Consider the following 21089-nt stretch of genomic DNA (forward strand, 5'->3'; position numbering starts at 1 on the left):
TTCAAAGTCAATTTATTATACTTTTCTGTGAACAATAACATCTGGCACATCAGAATAATGCTGATACCGAAAATGCCAACCTTCGGGCAGTCCAACCAGGGTAAAACAAACACTACAAATTATTTGGAAAGGCTTTTTATCCAAGGTCCACTGAATGTACACACTGTACTTTGAAACTTGGCTTGACTGACAGCGATAGTCTGAAGCACCAAATATGGCGTGGATGCGGCACAGACTCTTGGGGAGATTCCTTGGTCCTCCCACATGTACTCTCATCTGCAGTATTTTGTGGTAATGTGTGACTCCTCACTCCTCCAAACCGGCACACTCACACACACACTTGTGTACGTGAGTGCATGCACATATGCAGCGCAGTAAAGCGTCCAAACTTTCACGCCCGCTGCAGATCTCTTACACTGTTTGGTCATGTAATGTGTCAGGAAGTGAATCTGAAATGAGAGACTGGAGAAATTTGCTTAAAAAGTAGTGCCTATTTTTGTCAATGTGTGTGTGTAGCTCATTAGTCATGAAAGAAGGAGTGTCCAAGGATATTTATACTCAGTCCTCAGACAGTCACACACGTGACCCCGACTCTTTTCTTCCCTTCTCTTTCCTCACATCTTTCTCTGATTCACTGTCTCAATCCTCTACTTTCCTATTTTTTTTTGTCTACCCTCATCTGTCTTTCATTCTTCATGTTTTTGTCTTGCTCACAGGAGCATTCAAGAGGTTAGGACTGATTTACTCTCTTTGAAGATTTATTTTCATTCTTCATTCATAAATCAGTCACTCAAAAACACCCGCCAAAGAAATAAATGAAATGCAAGCTCTCAAGGATCCTTCTTTTCAAATACATCTCTATTGCAGTGTTTGAGGTAACGGTCATTTTGTGTGTTAGTCCCTCCACTATCCACCTGATCCACCATTTACCTTTCACAGCCCTGCAGTCTTTGAACATTTACACTCTCATAAACAGCCCATCTGCCCAAAGTGCTGACCCAGAACAGGCAGCTCCAAATAAAGATAAAGCTAGTTGAGGGTGTTTCGAACATTTCCTTACAAAGGGATCAGCATTATATGTCTGTGTATCCATTAAGACCAAAGTAATGGTACACTTGGGATACAAAGACAGAAAGCTGCATCTGTTTCTTCTCAAATTAACAATTGAGAGAGATTGATCATTAAATAAGGACGGCTTCACCAATCTGTGTCATACATTCTATTTTAATTGGTCATTTGTCTCTGATAATCAGTGTCTGGTCCTCTAAAGGTCCTAAGGGTCGACTTCACGATCATTATGTGAAAAAGTAAGTTAGCTAATTAGAAAGAGCAGAGCAGAAGAAATTAACGTTTCAGCATATTTATGGTGCCTTGCGTGTGTGCATGCTTTCTTTGTGTGTTTTTTTGCACCCACATGCAGTATATAGCCTTTCAAGTGCCTAAAATGCTGCAACCCCCTTTGCCCCAAAGGCATCCACATGTTCTGTGTTCTCTGCCTTGCCTCATTTCTCCCGCATAGCCTCACACATCATCACACAGACATGAAAAAGAATATTGCTTGTTTATCCAGCAGCCCACAGTGAAGCCACATGCTCCGGCGCAATGCAGCATATGAGTGGTGCCACTTACTGTCATCAATATCTGCCTTGTTCGCACACAAACTTGACTGTGCCACACAGAATCATTAGGGGTTTGCTTGTCAGGCAGGATTACTCTCAATCCTCCTGCAGATGGCTCAGGCAACTCGTCTCTTTTCTTGTCCTGAAAGGAGACGTCAAGAGAGAGAAAAGACTGTGTCAGACTTTGTTGATTCTTCATTCAGTCAGTCAATCAATCACAAGTGATGATTTGTTAGTTGGAGACAAGACACTACTGTTGGGAGCTGGACTGAAATGAGGAGATGAATCGGGAGGAAAAGTGGGAGGAGAAGAAGAAGAGGGGGGAGGGGGGGAAGCAACCATCACTACTAATAAGGCGATGCCTATTTCGTGATATCTAAAGCATAACTATATTAAGCTTATTATAGTTATGCTTCGGGCATCTCGACTGATCAGACTAAGCTGGATCAAGTCTCTGCCAGATGGTGTTGATAGTCAGGAGATAAAAATCATAGTATGTGGTGCTATGATTCTCATTTGCCTTCTGATAGTGTTGCCAACAGCTGTTATTATTAAAATTACTTTAAATATGTTTTATTTTTACAAATGAACAAGGCGCCATCAGCATTATGTATTAGAGCAGTTTCAAGACAGGATTTCCAGGGGTCACAAGTGGAGTGTTTAGTTTCTGTGGGTTTCAGTTCCAGTTTGTCTTTGATATGTGCGCCAAGGATTTCCTAGAAAGCAGTGCTGATACTGAGTGTGATAACCTGGTGGAAGAAAAAAAAAGTACACTGAGTAATCTTCAGGTCTATTACGAGCTGGTGTCAAGACACAAAGAGCTCTACAATGGAGAGAAAGAAGAAGAAAAGACACAGTTGGTGCTACAACCTCTGTTTGTCACAGAGGTTGTAGCATGGGAGTTGAATGAGACAGAGAAAGCGAGGGGATGGTTTGAGGAGAATGCGGTGATGGAATGCAATGTAATCTGGGTGCCAAGGTTAAAGCCGCTGTTGTTCATGTGGCAACTGTTCTTTAGACCCCTAGTGGCATCAGAGTGTGGTCCGCTGTCCCCGAGCCTAATTTAGCTACAAGCGCTGGCAGCCATAGGATCCACTGTTCCTGTTTGTCAAGCAGGAACCACTGATGCCAGCAATGACATCATCACTCAGCTGCACAGGAAAGCTTTTAAACCAAAGACATGCACACACACACATACATACACCAGTACACAGGCATTCAGGATCCCTACAGGAATATCATCTTTACAACTGCAGTCGATGTTATTTGTGTTACAGTGGTGTCATGTCACAGTCCAGTCGGTGTTCCTTCTTCAGTGAGGGTAAATGTGGTGTCGACACAAACTGAGAGAAATAAAGAAATGATTTGTTTGCTTGGCAAGAAAGTTGTTGCACTGAGGGATTAAATTGTGATTTGCGGAACGAAAAGAAATCTGACTCACTGGACCGGTAATCCCCGTAGTACACCTGAGCAGTCACTCCGCTGCCCTAAATCCATCATTACAAGCATACACCTCGCAGTTTACGCGACCACATTTCTCTACAAACAAATGCCCGTTAATTGTGAGAAAAAGTCACATGATGGGCCTTAGTGAAAAAGAATCAATAGTTGGCATCGATTGTGGGATTTTCTGGGTGTATGCTGTGCCACAATGGCCAATTCTACGAGCATAATATTTAGTTTTTTAGCCAAAGCTGAACAGTAAGCGGAGGTTGACACAGGAAGTAAGAGGCTTCTAATGCTGCTCATTAGTACTTCTTGTTAACGGGCCAGTCACTAAGACCTGGGTGATTTACAGCAGGGTTTTCACTGTCACTCACACGCATACCCTAATGCGAAAGCATATGCGCAGATATTTATATTCCCACATAGAGAATGATGGTCCTGTTGATTTAGTCAGCTCTACCTGACATACTTTAAATGTCATGCAATGTAGTCAGATTTAAAGAGCATCAAATCCAAGTACAAATATCCTGTAACAATATTTGTTATGGTATCATGACTGCAGTAATTCGGGAGTTCTTTCGCCATGCTATTTCTCATAATGAAATGTGAATGTATTCAGCCTTGTAAGCCGGGGGCAGAGGTTTACACTCATTATATTGTACATTATTCAGGTTTTGTGTGTGTTTGTGTCTGTGAGAGAGAGAGAGAGCTTCCTAAGACTTGCCCCAAGCGTATCAATCGTGTTAAGCTAAGTGTTGTGGAGAGTGGTTATGTTTGTTTACTCAGCGAAGAATCACTTTGTGAGGTGTTAGCTCGATGTGCATCACTAGCAGGGCGAGACAGAGGGGACTTGTTCTTGTACCCTGGCTTAAATTATGAAGAGGAAGTGCTCCCCTGCTGTTAGAGGGAGGTAACTATAATAAATTGTTTACCTGCTGTTTCATAGCTGAGACAACATAGCGGAAAAAAAAGAATAGGATCAGTGACAGCAGAAGAGACACGGCCAATTATTTTGACCTTGAGTTTCTCCAGCTAAGTCTGCATCACATCCTGAAGTGTTGTGCAGCTGTTTTCAGATTTGCAGAGCTGGAGCGAATAAGTGAAAAATAAAAGTTCAAAAAGCAGGCCAATTACTGCAAGCCTGAAAGTTTGAAAACTCTTGCTAATAATTTTCAGCCTTTTCACATGCTCAGTAAGAACTAAAACCACAGTTATAAATTATACATACTAAGCGTAACCATTAAACTTTTCATGAGAGTACAAAGATTTCTATCTTTTAAAAGAACGACTAACTCTGGTCTCACAGCACCCTTCCAGCTCTCATTGCAGTGCAATATGGTAATATATATTTATTTTTTTAAATATGTCTGGCAGCAATGAACCATACAAAGATGTCATTGGTTTATCACCTGAATCAGGTGCAACATCTGAAAAATCTAAATGTTAAGCACAGAAATTCACCTGTTATCTACGTCAACCTCAGTTTGACTGCACTTCTTACTGTTTGGAATAACTTATACGGCTGTTTGAGATGGACTGTTTTCAAAGATGCTTATAAATTTAAAAAGGAATTTTAGGTCACCGGAGAAGGTCTGTATTTTACAACCTTAACGCAAGCCAAAGAAGAAATGCTCCCGGCTTCCTTCTTAATCAAGACATAATTTACCCCTGATTCCACATTAGCCTGTTTTATGGTGTTTCTCTCCATGGTACATAGGAATTATTAGACTTTTAAAAATGTAATACTTCCCTACAAGGTGACAGTGTTTGCTTTTTATTAGTCTGTGTCATAAAAATGATTAATAGACACTCAGAACCCTGCCAGTGCTCTGTTACATCAACAAAATATGTTATCATTTGACAGTGATGAAAGATTTGTGCTTGCTTGTCATGATATCACAAAGCTTTAAACTATAGAGAAAAAAAAGGCACGCTAGCTGATCACTGACTACTTGGTGACACGTTTTGATCAACAAAATGTCCTAACTAAAAGCAGTGATACAGACTTGAAAGAGCTGCTGATTCATAAAATCTTGAAAGGATTCCAAAAGTTTTGATGGCAGCAAAAGAGATCTCAACTGTCACCTTGATGATATGAAAGTAGAAGACCTCCTGCCATACTTCAACATCATTTTGGGTCAGTGCCAGGGTCATACTGATAGTCCTGATAGTATTAGGTTCTCAGGAACATTAGAAGTAGCTTGAGCAGAGTCGGCCTACTCTTATTTTCTCAGTGTCATCTACAGGCAGCGTCGTCTGTTTTCTGTATATCTATATTCTGTTGAGCGTGATCTTGAGTCACTGACACAATTGTACAACGAAAGTCATTTCCTAAGTCAATATCATCTTTGTCTCACAGATGATCCTCTTCACAGTACATTAATGTCGCACAGGAGTTCTCTCAGTAATAGGATTACACATCCAGGAATGTCAGTGTGTAACAGTTTAATTGTTTGTTCACTCTTCACTGAATTTGGGTATGAGCACAATATGCCACCCATCCTCCAACTGTGTCATCCCAGCAGCATGAGCACTGATTACTATTTACTCTGTTCCTGTATTATTTTGTTATTTACACATTTTTATCCCGCATTCTGTTCTGCAGTGTCTTGCAACACTGCATGTAATAATTTACATGCGGCGTTGCAGCGAGATAGAAATTCATTACTGTAGAAGAGCTGCTAACTAACGAGCAGTTCCATTATTGATTCTGCTTTTTTGATTTATCTGATTGATTAATTGTTTAACCTACAAAATGTTAGAAAATAGTGAAATATTTCTATTTTTTTCCTTCCAATCAACATATTCATTTTACAATGAAAAGATGATGAAACATTGAAAAGGATGATAAATCAGTGGTCCATGTTGATGTTGATCTTCTGTCAATTGACCAATTGGATAATGGGCTTTCAGAGCAGAACGTTAGTATGCACTTTCAAGTTACTGCTCTCATCTGCCCAGTTTATAGACTCTGTTTGTACACTGTTATGGGATTTCATCTTGATTTATTACTACACAGCCTGTGCGAGACACAAGAGATACTATTAGTACTAATACTGCCAGTACTTCCCTCCATAAGGAGTTCAAAGGTCATGGTCAGCCACAGAGCTGGTTGGGATTTGGTGTCTTGCATATTCAGCATATTCATGTGGGCTTAAAATGGGTTTTCTGCATGGAGGCCAGCATCTCTTCTCACTAAACCACTATATACCCGCACATGTGAATTTTTCATGTGCTCTGATTTGTGCATCTGCAAGTGATTCAGCCCCAAGGCATGATGACTATATTATTATCAGCAAATGTTCAGCTGTAATTTTTGTTTCTTGCTGTGTCTGCTCATGTGTGTTCAGCCCTACAATTCTCTCTTCTCCCACCCTCAGCCCACACACTTGGCTTTAATAACTGTGCAGCAGTGTACTTAACCCATGTTGAGCAAAGGAAACATCTCAAGTGTTGATAATTCACCATCTGCGTGTTGGTGCAATACCAGAGGGTCTCCTTTCAGTCCTCGGCTTCCAGCGGGGGACCCTCGGTTTTGGGTGCTGAATCTGCAGGGGCATTCATACCATTCAATCTGAGGATGATTCAGGATGATTGTAATAGGATTTGAAGTCTATCTTTAGTAAGGATATAAAGACGGTTGTAAGTAGTTACTCACTTTTTCCCTCACACCTAGCTGTTCATTTTCAGCTGTTTCCCCTCCACCTGCATGGAAACACCCCTGGTGTTTGTGGAAATGTTGTGGGAGCTTATCATCTTATACACGCAGATTTGTTAATCCTATACCTGCTCCGACGCAGCTGTGCTGATTACCTGATCTGACTGGGCCATAAGCCGGATGGCCACACTGACACACATCTCATGGAAATATCTGCCAGTACAACTGACACAAGCAAGCACGCACATACACAAACACAGAAAAGCCATTTCAAAATCAAAGCTATTGGCTGGGTTGCCATTGGTTTGACATTTTGGACATTCATGGTTCCCTGAAGATGGACCCTAATGAGTTCGGTGATCCCCTGACTGATTTCCTCCACTCCAACATGTCAAATACATTTGTCCAACTATTTAGTTTGTGACTAAATACCAGTGAAACTATTAGCCATTTTGTCATCCTCAGATGCTCAGCTTAATGTTCAATGCCAATTAGCTAATCTTAGCATTCTAAAGCGCTAACTAAGACAGTAGACCTGGTCCACCATAAACACACTGCAGCATGTTGTTGATGTGCAGGCTGACAGAGCAGCTAGCACAGCTAAAGTCTATAAGATTTGTTCTCACAGTCCTACACTTTCATCCACTCCCTCACAACTGTGGTGATTGCTTGCAGTCATCTCTTTGTGTGTGTGTGCCTGTGTGAATTGCAAGTGTGTCCTCATTTGGATTAATTAAAGGAAATCTCCCGTGAAGAGTGGGGGCGTCCCAATCTGGCCTTCTCAAGGACAGACAACCTATCGATAATACCCCAGCCTCCACCCCAACCTACACACAATACCACCACCCACTCAGATGTACACACACATACACACAGGCATATATCATTCTAACGCCATGGAAACAGTCACCCAGCACCGCTCCCAAGCCTGGTAATCATCACTCTCATTTGCCGTGGAACAAAGGCTGTGAAATTTTGTCTGTTATCACTGCTCCCTTATCAGCGCTCCCTCCTTGCCTCTGCCATGAAGCAGCACTCAGCTCAGTTGCTCAGTCATTCATACTGCTTTTTTTTTTTTTTTTCAAAGTCACATTTCTATTGTGGTATGTTGACTGTTCTTTTGTTGCTGACGACCACTATGATCCAGCATGAGTCATTACTAAAGTAAACATCATGGCACATTGCGAGGGAGAGAGCAGCATGTGTTGCTCTAAGCAAGGGGTTGCCTCAGCTAAGATAATTGCTGAAATCACTCTGCTGATCCATGGCTTTATTAAAACAGGTGCGGTGTGTGTTTATGCATGTATAGCCTGTGTGTGATTTTAAGTGTGTGTTAGAAACGCTCAGAAGCAAAAATTTAATATCAAAGGCACAAAATTTCCTCTAGTTTTACAGTTTTTCCTGTGATGACTGCTGCCTTCCAGACAGAAAACTGAGGGGGGGGGGGTTCCATTCACAAGTTTCTATGGTTACGGAGACAAGCGTCAATATGTTGTTGACACAAAGGTCGCTAACCTTCTCTCCTTCCCCAGAGGCAGACAGCAATGTCAAGGTGTTGTTTCGTAATTGGGATCAAGAGAAACCGAAACTGGTATAAAATAGGACCAAGATGGTGAATGGAACAAGTTAGTGCAAGAGAAGAAGCAACGGCAGTCATGTAGAGACTCTGAATTATCACTTCACATGTAGCAGGATGACACAATTTCATCAAAAGATGGGTTTTTGTGTCTTTTTGTATTTCTTAATTTGTTTTTTTTTTTAAATTGGCCTCCTTTCTGTGTGTGGGACTTGCTTGTCTGTTGTTTGACTCTTCATTTACTTGGCTGTTCTTCTTCCTGTCTTGTTTCTCCTCCCGCATCGGTTTCACTCATGAATATATTCATGCAAAAATCATCAGGGTGAATCTCATTAGAGAGGGAAACATGTTGTCAGTTGGGTGTGTTTCTCATGGTAAACAGAGTTTGGTTCATATTCAACCCAGTTTCCCAGAGGAGAGACAGAAAAACATATTCCCAGAAAAAAAAAAAAAGCAGGGAATTCAAAAAAGCAGGAGTGAGTGTAGATACGTGTTTGTATGGTAGAAGTGTTAAAGGCAGACCGTGATGGAGGCACAGGTCTGTCCTTGGAAGTGAAGCTGAATAACAATAAATCCGCCAAGCCACGATTGAGAGTTTTGCACCGCCAGCACATAACTTGAAAGAGACTTTGTGAGAGGTACAATTGAGATTGACACAATGTGCACATCTGAAGCCAACAGTCAAACAGTCCACATTTTGGAGTGATGGTGCTGGGGTAGATACTGGACGGTGATGTCGTGGGGAATATAAATGAAGGGGAAGGCCACTCAGGACTCAGGGTTGTGCTTTCTTCTTTATTCTTTATACTTGATTAGGATTAGCTGCTCCTTGGTGACCCCCCTAGTCTTCTTGCAGTCCCAAGTGAGAGACAGAGAAGGAGACGGCGAGAGAAAGAAGGGTGTGTTTCTCATTCTCTGCGTGAAGGATAGAGGGAATAGCCAAGGGATTATCTCAACTCCTCCTTTTGCGCATCAAAACTTAGCTTGAAACTGGAGTTTCCTCTCGACCTCCAAATGACCTATTTGCAAAGAAAGAAAAAAAAGGAAATCACAAAGTCAGACATTTTCACTAGTTGAATTCATCCTCAGAGGGAGGAGGAGCTCCCCCTTGTGGGCATCAGGCACTCATGAGTCAGTTTTCACTAAAGTACTGCGCCCTCTAATGTACCTGAGGTCACTTACAGCACAGTGAGTGACCACTGGAGTAATGCTGGGGTTCTTTTCAGCTTGTGACATCCTAAAATGTTCCTACTTGTAGCGCTGTAAGCCACCTTAAATAAAACTTTCCCCTGAATGGCAAATGTTATCTCATATCGTTAGAATTCATGGTAGCGTTCATCGAGGCTGACAGTTTTTGCTTTGAACTCCAATGCGCCAAGTAACCTCTCTTTACCCTGAAATCTGTCTCCGTCATCCCGCTGCTCAAAGGGCTTCTGCGGATCGTTCGGCTGAATGGTAAAGGCTCTGCATCACAGAAAAAAACAATGTTTAAGTCACAAAGCTGCTTTCTGCTCGACTTGCGTTAGTAGTGCTGGGAGACATCTCCATCTCCTTGACTCAGACAGCAAGGTGACGCGTAGTCATTGAGGATAACAGATAGAGGTACGAGGGGAGGGCTGAGGGCTGGAAGAGGGGGGGGATTCTCTTTTTCATGTGAGGGTGTAGTGCCAAGATGCCAAGAGCTATAAGAGCCTGCTGAGTGCAGCTGAATGCGACAGTGTGTGTTTTGGAAAGAGAGAAAAGGGATGTGGAGGGAGGGGGGCATTATACAAGCATTTGTACGGTATGTCTTGGTATCTGTGTGTGTGTGTGTGTGTGTGCGTGCATATTTGCTTGTGTGCATATGTGTGTGGGAGGTGAAGGGAAGAGTTGAGTTTTTCCTGGGAGGTTTTCCTGGTGTTCTCTGTGAAGGAAAAGCACCCAGGAGAGGTGGCAGGAGGGTAATTCTTATTCTGAGTAAATTTCTGGAAAGCACCACACACACACACACACACACCTACGCATCTTCAACACTTCTACCCCGCCTTCCCTTCCTCCCTCAGCCTCCAAGCCGAGATGGATGATGTTATCAGGAGATATGTTATCTGCATACGTACAGGGAAGCTCTGGAGCAAGTTATTTGCAGCGCTCAGCGCATCATGAATATTAACTGTTACATGGTCCACGGGTGCGTGTTTGTTTCTCCTTCCGTCCTCTGGTCTGTGGCTTGAGGAAGTGTTGATTATGGTGCCTTGGCCGGGTGATTAACACAGTGATCGCTACTCAGGCGCAGGGGCTAGCGCACTTAGCGGTAATTACACTTAGCCCTGTTGACTGTTCTCTCCGGCTCTTTCTCTGTCACACATGGAAACACACACCCCTGTGGGAACACAGAGCTGCTCAGCTGAAAATGACTCAAAACATAAGCAAGTTATCTACTGCAATTGTGAAGTTTTACATCACTATTATGGATTAATCTTTTGCATATGCAGAACTAGTAAAACAAGCATGTGTGTAGCTGAATTTTGCACATATGTAGGCATACTGGAAAAGCCCTCGTGTGTGTACATGTGCATCAGTGTGTGAGTGAATTGGAGGGTACTGGCTGTATCTCTGGTCTGCCTGCTGTTCTCTTCTCTCAGGGGGGGATGTCAGAGGCATATAGGTTAATAATGTTGTCACGGCATAAGGGCCGAAGGCTTGTTCTCCTCAGAAACGCACACACACGAACACCCGAAACGCATACACACACCATACACACAGAAACATGCGCACATACATACACACAGACTTTTTTCCATGTCCTCTACCATTTCTACTGCCAGTGAAAGGACGTGGAGGAAGGACACTGTTTAAATTGGTTTCTAATGTAAATATATATATATATATCCAAATCATCATCATCAGAAAGATTTACTGTCATGTTAAGACATTGCCAAAGCAATTACACAACAACAAAGTAATGTTAACAGAAGCCAAAGGCCTAGACACAGGCAAACCTTCAGCTCTGGCTCTCGCACAGCTCATGGCAAGTTCTTACATATTTTACCAGTAGAGGAATTATTTATTGGATTTTCTCCCACTTGGAGTTGTGTCTTTTGTTTATCACTGCAAGTTTTAAAGTTATTATAAATTAGTTTTATTTCATAAATGAATTTTGTTCCTGTATCTTTGGAATTTTGACAGTGTAATAGGAAATACAGCTCTGTGTCTGCCTTTCAGATTTAGTACAACCTGCTCTCCCCTGCACCACCAGGTCTGCCTCTAATTCCCTCTCTCTCTCTCTCTTTTTTTCCCTGACATTTGTGTCGTGAAAGTCACAAGCCCTGATTGGCTGCAAGGTTGCAACAGCGGGAGGACAAGGGAGCAATAGTGATGGACAGATTACAGAGAGGGCCAGATAAAGAGCACAACAAAGACTGGTGTGATGACAGGTTTGGCAAAAGAGGGAAAGATCTTAAAGTGTTAATCTCGCTCAAGCAAAACAAGACATTGTCTTAAATCTCGGTTTGTTCTTTGCATTAAATGCTTTGTGGAGCAGTGTGCATGACTTTCCTCACTGCCCTTCATGCGGAAGGAGGCTCGGTCTCAGTGGGAAACCACTTTCACATCCAACGCTTAATTCACAAAACTGCTGAGTCGTACACAGAAATAGCATCACCACACCGGGGGGGGTGTGTCTTTTTTTAATACACTGATGAAGTATTGTTGAACTGCAATCATATCTGTCCTGAAGACTATACTGGGTGTAGAAATCTGATAACAGACACAGAGGGCTATGTTACAGGATATACAGGAGCATGGACCAAGCATTAGGTATCTATTTCAGTCAGTGGATGTCTCAAGGATCCGATCAGAGCTTTAAATAAATTCATCAATACACTTGATTGAGAGCGAGCGTTACTGAATTCCTCTCAAGGTTGAGTCCACAAATGGCTTCACTAAGCTGTGATGTAAAGTTTAGCATGTGAAGCATCAGTGTCATAATTATGACTGTCAATTTATCGCGTGGCAACTATAAGCCCATAAATGTTTAAGTTCACCCGAGTGCTGTTGTGCTGGGCTGTGTTATGGCCTAATTTTAAAAAAATAATAATAATATGCAAATTATACAATGGGTTTATACAATGCATAAACCCATTGTATAATTTGCATAAAATTAATAAAGTAAGAGGCTTTGGAGAGTTGTGTTTCTTGAACTTATCCTTATAGTCATCAATTAGAAATGTGTAGCCTCCTTTTCTTTACTTCTTTGTAAAAAATTGAAGACCCAGTGTTTAAGAAACAACTGCGAATTTTGTCTGCTTCATCTTCTGTCCACAAAATGGTTGACAACAGTTGGATTAGTTGGACTTTTTAACATTCAGCTGGTGTTTATTTGACAGGACAAACATAGCGTCGTATTGATTTTCCTGAACTTTAGAACTTCACGTTCGCATTTCGTTTAGTCCCTTGTGGACAGTTTTACTAAAAGTTCGGAAAATTAATTCAGAGTTGCGGGTTGTTGTTTGCACTTTCTACCAGAATCATTCTTCTCTTGAAAACATCAAATTTTGGGTTTTCTGTCTCTTCTATATCACCACAATGAAAATCCAGCATCAAAAATTAAGTCGGATTTCTTTATCCTGTTCTCCAGTTCTCAGGACACACAGGGATTCATACACTGACAGCATTATTGTTGCAATGAATTGGCAGCATTCGGGGGTTCTGGTAATGTGTCATTTGAACAAACACCAAAGGGAGAACCGTCATTACAATGTGTCAGCTAAGACGTTATTTTTCGATGTATGATATTTCAATTTGCTAATCGTGGGTGCGTCTCTTAGCCCAAACTCCTCTCTAACCTGTAATGAATTGTGCCACATGCTGACACACACACGGCTGTGTTGCCTGTTCTGTGCAGGCGTGTTTGTGCAACTGCTGGTCTGACAGATGAACGCACTCTATAAATATTTCATACTAGCCCACTTTCCTCTTCCTGGGTTCTCCAAAAAAAAACCACACACACACAAAAGAAAGTAACACACAAACAAATATCACTCCAGTGTAAATAAAGCCTGGAAAGAAGTGGAAGGGCTTTGAGGGGGAGGGTGAAAAGCACATGAACAACATATATATAAGAATGAAAAGGAAACACAATAAAGGTTTTTAACCTCCTCTAATATTGTGGCTAAAAAATGAACTCAGCAAGCAAAAGGTTCATGTGACCTGCAAGAATATAAGAACGGATTATTGATAGAGGTTTCTCGCATATGCTGTCAATTCCCATTCAAGCAGTTCTTGTGCTGCTGAGCGAACCTCACACCTTCAGCATAAAACACTGGCTGAAGCCCTCAGGACACCTGCTGTTGCATGCCTCTGGCAAGGATAACGTGAAAGTGAGAGAGAGGGTTCTGCATCTCTTATGGATGTGACACCAAAAAAAAAAAAATCAACAAGAAAAATAATTTATATGCAGAGTTTGTCTCTCACACTGATTGTAAAGGCATCTCACTGAGATTGACCCTGAAATTGTGACTATAATCACATCATGCCAATACTCCTGACAAAGGCTGCCAAGCACAGAGGGACGCATTGTATAGTCTCACTGACTGATGACAAATTAAATTGTAAGTGACATGGTATGGCGATGCTGCGTTATGCCAAGACAAATGGGTTATATCCACTGCAATTATTGACTGCACTGAAAGCTGTCAAAGGTATATGAACAGCTCAATAGTTTTTCTTGAAATAATAAGCCTTCATTATTATGCACTAAACCCCCCAGTGGAGTTGCCAGAGATAGTTAACCAGATGGACATTGGAGTTTTATCTAATTTTGTTGCAAAGCAGTAGGAAAAAAAAGGGTTTGGGACACATTTCAGTTGCAATACATATTGTACCAGTTTCAAGGAATTCAGCTGAATCAGTTTTGTCATTTTTTTTTTCTCCAATGTTTTACGAACTCATTTATCTTGTCCACAGACTAATGGCTTTAGAATTGAGGCCCACATCATAATGACTGTGGCATTTCTCCAAACCTCTCTGAACCTTGGAGGAGCTGCGGGACAAAACAGTGGACGGCCACCAAATATCACAATCCCCTCTCTGCTTTTCTCTCGCTGTGAAGTCTTTGGAAACCAGCCATAGAAAAGGCACTCAACCAGCAGAATCTTGACAGAGTGGGTGGGACGATGTCTCTCCTCCTTTGTTGATTAATGTTGAGGCTCTCTAAGGGTGCATGTATTCAAGTCATACCCTAACTATCCATGCCTTATAAATCTCTGTTAAGGTACCTGAGCCAAGTTTTTTAATAATGCCATATTTGCTCTGTGTCATCATTAACGGCTGGTAATTGCTCTCTAACAGAATTTGTTCACATTTAGGAGTCACACCTTGCCATTTGGGTCCTCCTAAACCCATATGGAGCCGTTGGGCTGAATAATAAAGGAGAATCGCCCATTGGTACATGTACACGTAGTATTTCAGGACTAAGTGTATGTACGTCATTCATTAAATTAACAAGTAATGTTTTAATACTTGCACAAAGCTGTGTAACCATGTGACACCCAACACTCGTGCACTCTCTGATGGGCTCATCATATGCTAAAGAGATACAGCCCCAGAAGATGAAATACCACACAAGTCCTGGGATCAATCCACATTACCATAGCCATAATCACCCGGATTGATTCCACAGCAAAAAATTATCATACCTGAGGAATGGTTCAATTTGTCCGGCACACAAATTGATGACACAAGTGGGAGGAGGTGGGCGTCAGTGGGGACCTCTGAGGTGGATCATGGTCCATAAGAGCTCTGAGCAGGGAGATCAATAGGGGCTCGCTGGGCCCGGCTCAGTGTCCATAATGTGATGTGTCCACAATCAATAGCCTCCCTCAAGCTGTCAGATGGGCCACTGGTGTGGTGCGGGTTGTTTTTCTTCCCCACAGCATCTTTCCTCCCTCAGAGTAAGGAATGATGGGGATGCGGGCAGAGGAGGTGATGCAAGAAGCAGGGTGTAACCGTGCAACCACAGGGCTGTCACTGATGACAGGATTTTTAGAGAGGAGTTAGTGCCCCTATTGACTGCTTCCTGTGGGAACTAAAAGAGGATGGGGAAAGGCCAGCATGGCAATTTCAAGAGTGGTGGTTGAGATGACAGGCGCCTGAAGATGGAAATCACGAGAGGCTCAAGAGAGCTCTTAACTCAGCGGCTGCTGCGTCTTTTCTCCTCTGGATCAACTTCACACTTCCCGCTCGGGTCTCCCACAGGATCTAATACTACCCTTAAAAGAGCAGTGGAATGAAATTGTGATGGTGGGTGCGGGAGTTTGTGGCAAAAGCACATTTGTTCCCTTGATACACGAGATATATTCTCCAAATCTGCTGCCCAAACCTTCGCTGGCACTGTTTATTAAGCTGTCCCCTAAGGAACTGAGCCGGCTGGTTTTTGTTTTTGTGAGGACATTTGTCAAGTGATTTATGTTTTCATAATGTCTTTTATAATGTGCTCAGGAGTAAAGAGCAAAGTATTAAACGAAATCCTCTGAGTATTGTATAAAAATAAAAGTCACGTGACATTCAATAATTCTTTTTCCATCTGTCTTTCATCTGTTTGCAAATCTCAGAGCGACGTAGCTCTTCAGCACAGTCATAGCCGGAGTAGCCATGGACAACTAAGGCATGTCACACATTGCCTAATCATCTGAAGACATTACCGTCCTGTCTAAGCCAATCAGGTCCCATGACTAGCCTGACCATGACCTGACTGGCATCCTGAGGTCAAAACCTTTACAGGAACACAGACAGGGAGGGAGAAAGATAGAGGAAGTGGATAGAAAGTGGTTACATACAGCAAAACCTGTGTCATCTTCACCTTTGAGACAACTCAAGTCTCACTAAAACTGCTTTTCATAAAAGCAGAATCAATAACCTTTACATACATTCCAAAGAAATCACAGTAAAATGATGCTCTCTAGCTAATGCATGTATGCAGGCAGTTCGGTCTACATATAGCATTGATTAGTTCAGTAAAATGATCAGGGTAACAGTGATTTCAGCTGCATTCTCCTTACTCTTTGGACTCCTATTCAAAGAACTGTTCCACAGATTAGAAAGTAGTGGAATATCTTATTTCACTTCCTTTTCCTTGCTAACTTTTCTTCACTGGGTCACTTCCAGGTCAGCTGGCTTGGCTGCGCTTTTTTCAGTTGTTTAATCCACCTCTCACGGCATCCGATGCTAAACTTAATGCCACCGCACATGCAAATCAGGGGTAAAGACGAGTGAGCCCAAGTAATTGATCTTCTTAACTACTCCTACTCAGTTACAGTAGGTTAATGCAAGCCACCTCACCTCGGGATTGCTCATCCTCGCGCTCAAATGCCATTCGCTGGTGTCCGTGAGCAAAGGGTGCATGGGTGTGTAGGAAGGTGAAATCGCATGGGTGTGGATCAGTGAAACCATTAATCACTTTCTCTGCCTCTCTGTCTGTGCGTGAGTGTGTTTGTGTGCGTGCCCACATGTCCATTCAATCAGCTGTTCATAGTGTAGTTTTAAAGGACTCTCTTGCTCCAAAGTGTGGAACAGTAGAAGATTAACTGTCTCCTCTGAGGCAGTTAATGTGAATCTAAATATAGAATAGTTGACCTCTAAAGAATCCATTACTATTTGCCCGTATTTCTATGGAGTATATGCTACTGTGTGTGTCTGAAAAATCAGCTGCATGAGCTGCGCAGTTTACCATCAATAAGCCTATAAACTGAGCAAAATCATTCTCGCGTGCTCTAATCTACTCCTTTATCTTTGGAGCTGACTTAGTGCCAAGGTGCTCAGCAAACAGGGACACAAGCAAAGGTCTTCTGATTGAGTAACTTGGCACCAGAGGGGTGAGCCTCAAACGAGCTTGCCAAAAAGTTCAGAGGTATGGAAGCAATCTCCGTCCTTACTGTGACTCCACAGTCTTTCAGCTCAGTGCCAGGCCCGCCCAGGTTGCCTCACTTAGCTGCTAATAGGTTTAACCTAATCAGCACCAGCATTCATTTAGTGATAACACTTCCTCTGTTGAGCCATGACACCGCCCTGTCTCTATTCCACTCTCTGTCTCTTGTTTTGTTTTTTTTCTGCCTTACTCACTAAATAATAAGCATAAGCATTTCTTCATACCCTCACTTATATTTGTCTTTTAGGCAGTGTTGCTAACCTATTAGCCACTTTTTCCAGTGTGTCAGCACTATCTACGGGCTAATGGATAGACTATAGAAATGGTTGAGCCCTGAACACCGCAAAAATCCTTGAGCTTCATCCCTACATGATATTTGCTAGTATGTGATATTTGCTAAATTAATGAAGTCACCAAGGAGATACAGTGAGTGTCTCAGGACTGCACTGTGTAAATTTGTGTAAGATAATCAGTGTGTTCTCTACAACTTAGAGTGGTCTGTGATTAGTATTCAAGGTGCCTTGTTTTCCTTTCTTGACTAAGACTCTTCAATCTTTGTTCATTAGATTTCAGTAGGTTTTATATTGCACAGGTCATGGAGGACTTTACACAAAAGAATACTGATTTTTCTCTACGCTGGACTTCAGTTGATATTTGAGGTTGTGCTACAATGCTGTAGAGTGTAGGACAGAGACTTTTCACCTGTGTGGGTTGAGACACTGAGTTGAGCTGTGGAAAAAGGACATCAACTAATCCCAGCAGCATTGTAAGGAGTTATATCTGTGGCTCTAGTGCAAAGGCAGAGGCAGAGATAAAATATCAAGGTGGTACTATTGAAGAGGAGTAAAGGGATGAACGATGTAATGCAATTCGATGCCATGTAATTCTTTTCACTCTGGACCAGCAAAACACGCGTATTCATCACATACCATGAGGAGACATTCAAACACGCTCTTTCCCCTGGCCATATATTGCTCATGCACTCATTTTCTAAATGCCAGACCTCCGTCAGAACATCTAAGGACAGATTTAATCTACTGAGGTCAATAAATCCTGGTCAAGGTAAAGAGCTACAGTTGAAACGCTGCCTCATGCTGTGCTGACCTCATAGGATTATGCAGGATGTTCTTACCCATCCCCTCACTGAGCAGAAGGCACAGGAAACACTATCAAAGCATTATATTTTCTGATTTTAAATAGAAAATTTCACAAGAACAAACAATAGTTTTCAAAAACTTTTGTGCAGTCACTTTTCTTTTTGAACTGAAAGCAATTTAAAAAAGGTTTAAGGCAGGGAGAGGGAATTTTAGACTGTTGCCAACAGGTGGAGCCAAAATCCTTTTATCTTTTTATCTATCACAGATGAGATCGCTCACAAACACACTCCTCTACAGTATTTCCAAAATAGATTTCTGGTCTAGTTAGTTGACATTTCCTCCTAGTTTAATAATCTCTCATGTAATTTTGCATTCATTTAGAGATTTAATTACTCATTTTGAAACTTTATGGCCATTTGGCATTACCAACATGTATACTATGTTTTATATCAACTTTGTTTTAATAATGACAATGAAAGTTTTTCACATTAACTTGGACACACTTTTTTGTGTGCTAATATAGTATTCCTGTCTGTGCTTACTTTTCAGATTCTAGCCATCATATCAATCCTCTTCATCGTCCTCTCCACCATTGCTCTGTCTCTCAACACCTTACCAGAGCTCCAGGTCACGGACGAGTTTGGCCAGGCCAATGACAACCCCCAGCTGGCCCACGTGGAAGCTGTGTGTATTGCCTGGTTCACCATGGAGTACCTCCTTCGCTTCCTCTCCTCTCCTAATAAGTGGAAGTTCTTTAAAGGCCCACTGAACGTCATTGACTTGCTGGCCATCCTACCCTACTATGTCACCATCTTCCTAACGGAGTCCAATAAGAGCGTGCTGCAGTTCCAAAATGTGCGCCGTGTGGTGCAGATATTCAGGATCATGAGAATATTGAGGATCCTGAAGTTAGCCCGGCACTCCACAGGGCTCCAGTCTCTAGGGTTTACCCTGAGGAGGAGCTACAATGAACTAGGGCTGCTTATTCTATTTCTTGCCATGGGCATCATGATATTTTCCAGCTTGGTGTTCTTTGCTGAGAAAGACGAAGATGCCACCAAATTCACCAGTATCCCTGCCTCATTCTGGTGGGCAACCATTACAATGACTACAGTGGGCTATGGGGACATTTACCCACAGACTCTGCTTGGAAAAATTGTGGGTGGGCTTTGCTGCATTGCAGGAGTGCTGGTAATTGCTCTACCCATTCCTATTATTGTCAACAACTTCTCTGAGTTCTATAAGGAGCAGAAGAGGCAGGAGAAGGCCATCAAGAGGAGGGAGGCACTGGAGAGAGCCAAGAGGAATGGCAGCATTGTGTCAATGAACCTAAAAGATGCCTTTGCCCGCAGTATGGAACTGATGGATGTGGTGGTAGAGAAAGGAGAGGACAAAACCTCCCTTGACAACCACCTGTCACCTAACCGCTGGGGCGGCTCAACCCGGCACGCCACCTCCGAAATCAACCTAAAGTCCCCTGATAAAAGAAACCCAGAGTCCGTGCCGCAAAGCTCCCCTCATCGTATAACCATCACTACCACTGGAAGTCCACAGCAGACAAACAAGACCCCTCAGCACCTTAATGTTCAGAAACTGGAGGAGATGTACAACCAGATGACCAAGTCACAGTCCTTCACTAACCTCAACACCACAAGCTCCATGAGCACTCTGAGCACAACTATGACTGCCCCCGTCTCACCGAAGAAATCTCACAGCCCTGATCTTACATTAAAAGAGCAGGTGGAGCTGGAGATGAAGGAAGTCCAAACCTCCTCACTAGATAACTTTGCGGGCTGCTCAACAGACCTTAGGAAACAGGGCTCCAACTCAGGTGAGGAAGATGCTGGGCAGTGTCAAATCAGACACCCCAGGGCGCCACCACCTCTTGATCTAAGCCAACTGAAGGCCATTGATGATGAGAGCTCTCCTGACATCATACTCAAAGATGGCCTCTATGAATCCGTCAATCCAGGGGATGGATCAGAGCTCCATATAGAAGAAGGGGAGAGCTTTAACAGTGCTGTGGAAAATATCCATAGCTCTCCAAGAGGGAATAACCCTCTTAAAATAAAGGGGTTAAAGGTCAACTCCACCAAAACCTCTGCTGAAGGCCCACTAACACCGCCCAGCACTACCTCTCCTGGAGACATCAGCTCCAGCATCATGGAAGACGAGTCCCCGGAGGGAGAGATGTCACCGCTCATCCCCAGTTCAGAAGAGCTGTTCCCCATCACAGAGGAGGAGACCTGCCCCTTGACCCCTAAGAGGCTGGTGGTAGACACCCCACCCGGTGATGAAGATCAATCCACAGGGAACCACGAGGAGAAGCATCTGATGGAGGTGGCGGGTGCTGCAGTTGCACCCTTGTCACCCAAGACAGCACAAAATTGCACCCAAGGTGTGGTTGGAGCAGGCGAGGAAGTCAAGGCTGACAGCAACCAAAGTGGACACAAAGTAGAGAACCACATGTTTACATCTGATATCCACCTGATACCTGGGGATGGCAGCCTTTCTCCGACCTGTGAAACCAGCATGTGACTGTAAGGGAAGTATTTAGGGACAATAGACCCACTGCAACCTCAGCCTGGTGTGTAGGAGAGCAGCAAGAAAAGACAAGGGTGCAGTTGTAGTGAAAGATATTTTTGCATGGCATGACAAGTCCCTTTTACTTGTGTTGTTGTGTATTGCTGAAAAAGAAACTGCAGTATTTCCTGCAGATTCAAGAATGACTTTGGGACTAACAGTGGGCTCAAAGAGGAGGCTCTTTTAAAACAGAGGGATTTCATCGACT

The 21089-nt window shown here is 42.7% G+C and overlaps 1 protein-coding gene across 1 annotated transcript in view; it reads left to right on the top strand.

Moving 5' to 3' along the window:
• The window catches only part of LOC121200755 (potassium voltage-gated channel subfamily B member 2-like), a 72514-nt gene extending 51678 nt beyond the window's left edge, over positions 1-20836 (top strand). Inside the window, exon 2 of the mRNA XM_041066237.1 lies at positions 18848-20836. Within this exon, the coding sequence (XP_040922171.1) occupies positions 18848-20836 (1989 nt within the window). The remainder of the gene's footprint in view (positions 1-18847) is intronic.
• Positions 20837-21089: the final 253 nt, after the last annotated feature.

Source organism: Toxotes jaculatrix, chromosome 20 (genome assembly GCF_017976425.1).
Source record: "Toxotes jaculatrix isolate fToxJac2 chromosome 20, fToxJac2.pri, whole genome shotgun sequence".
In the NCBI taxonomy this organism is placed as follows: Eukaryota; Metazoa; Chordata; class Actinopteri; family Toxotidae; genus Toxotes; species Toxotes jaculatrix.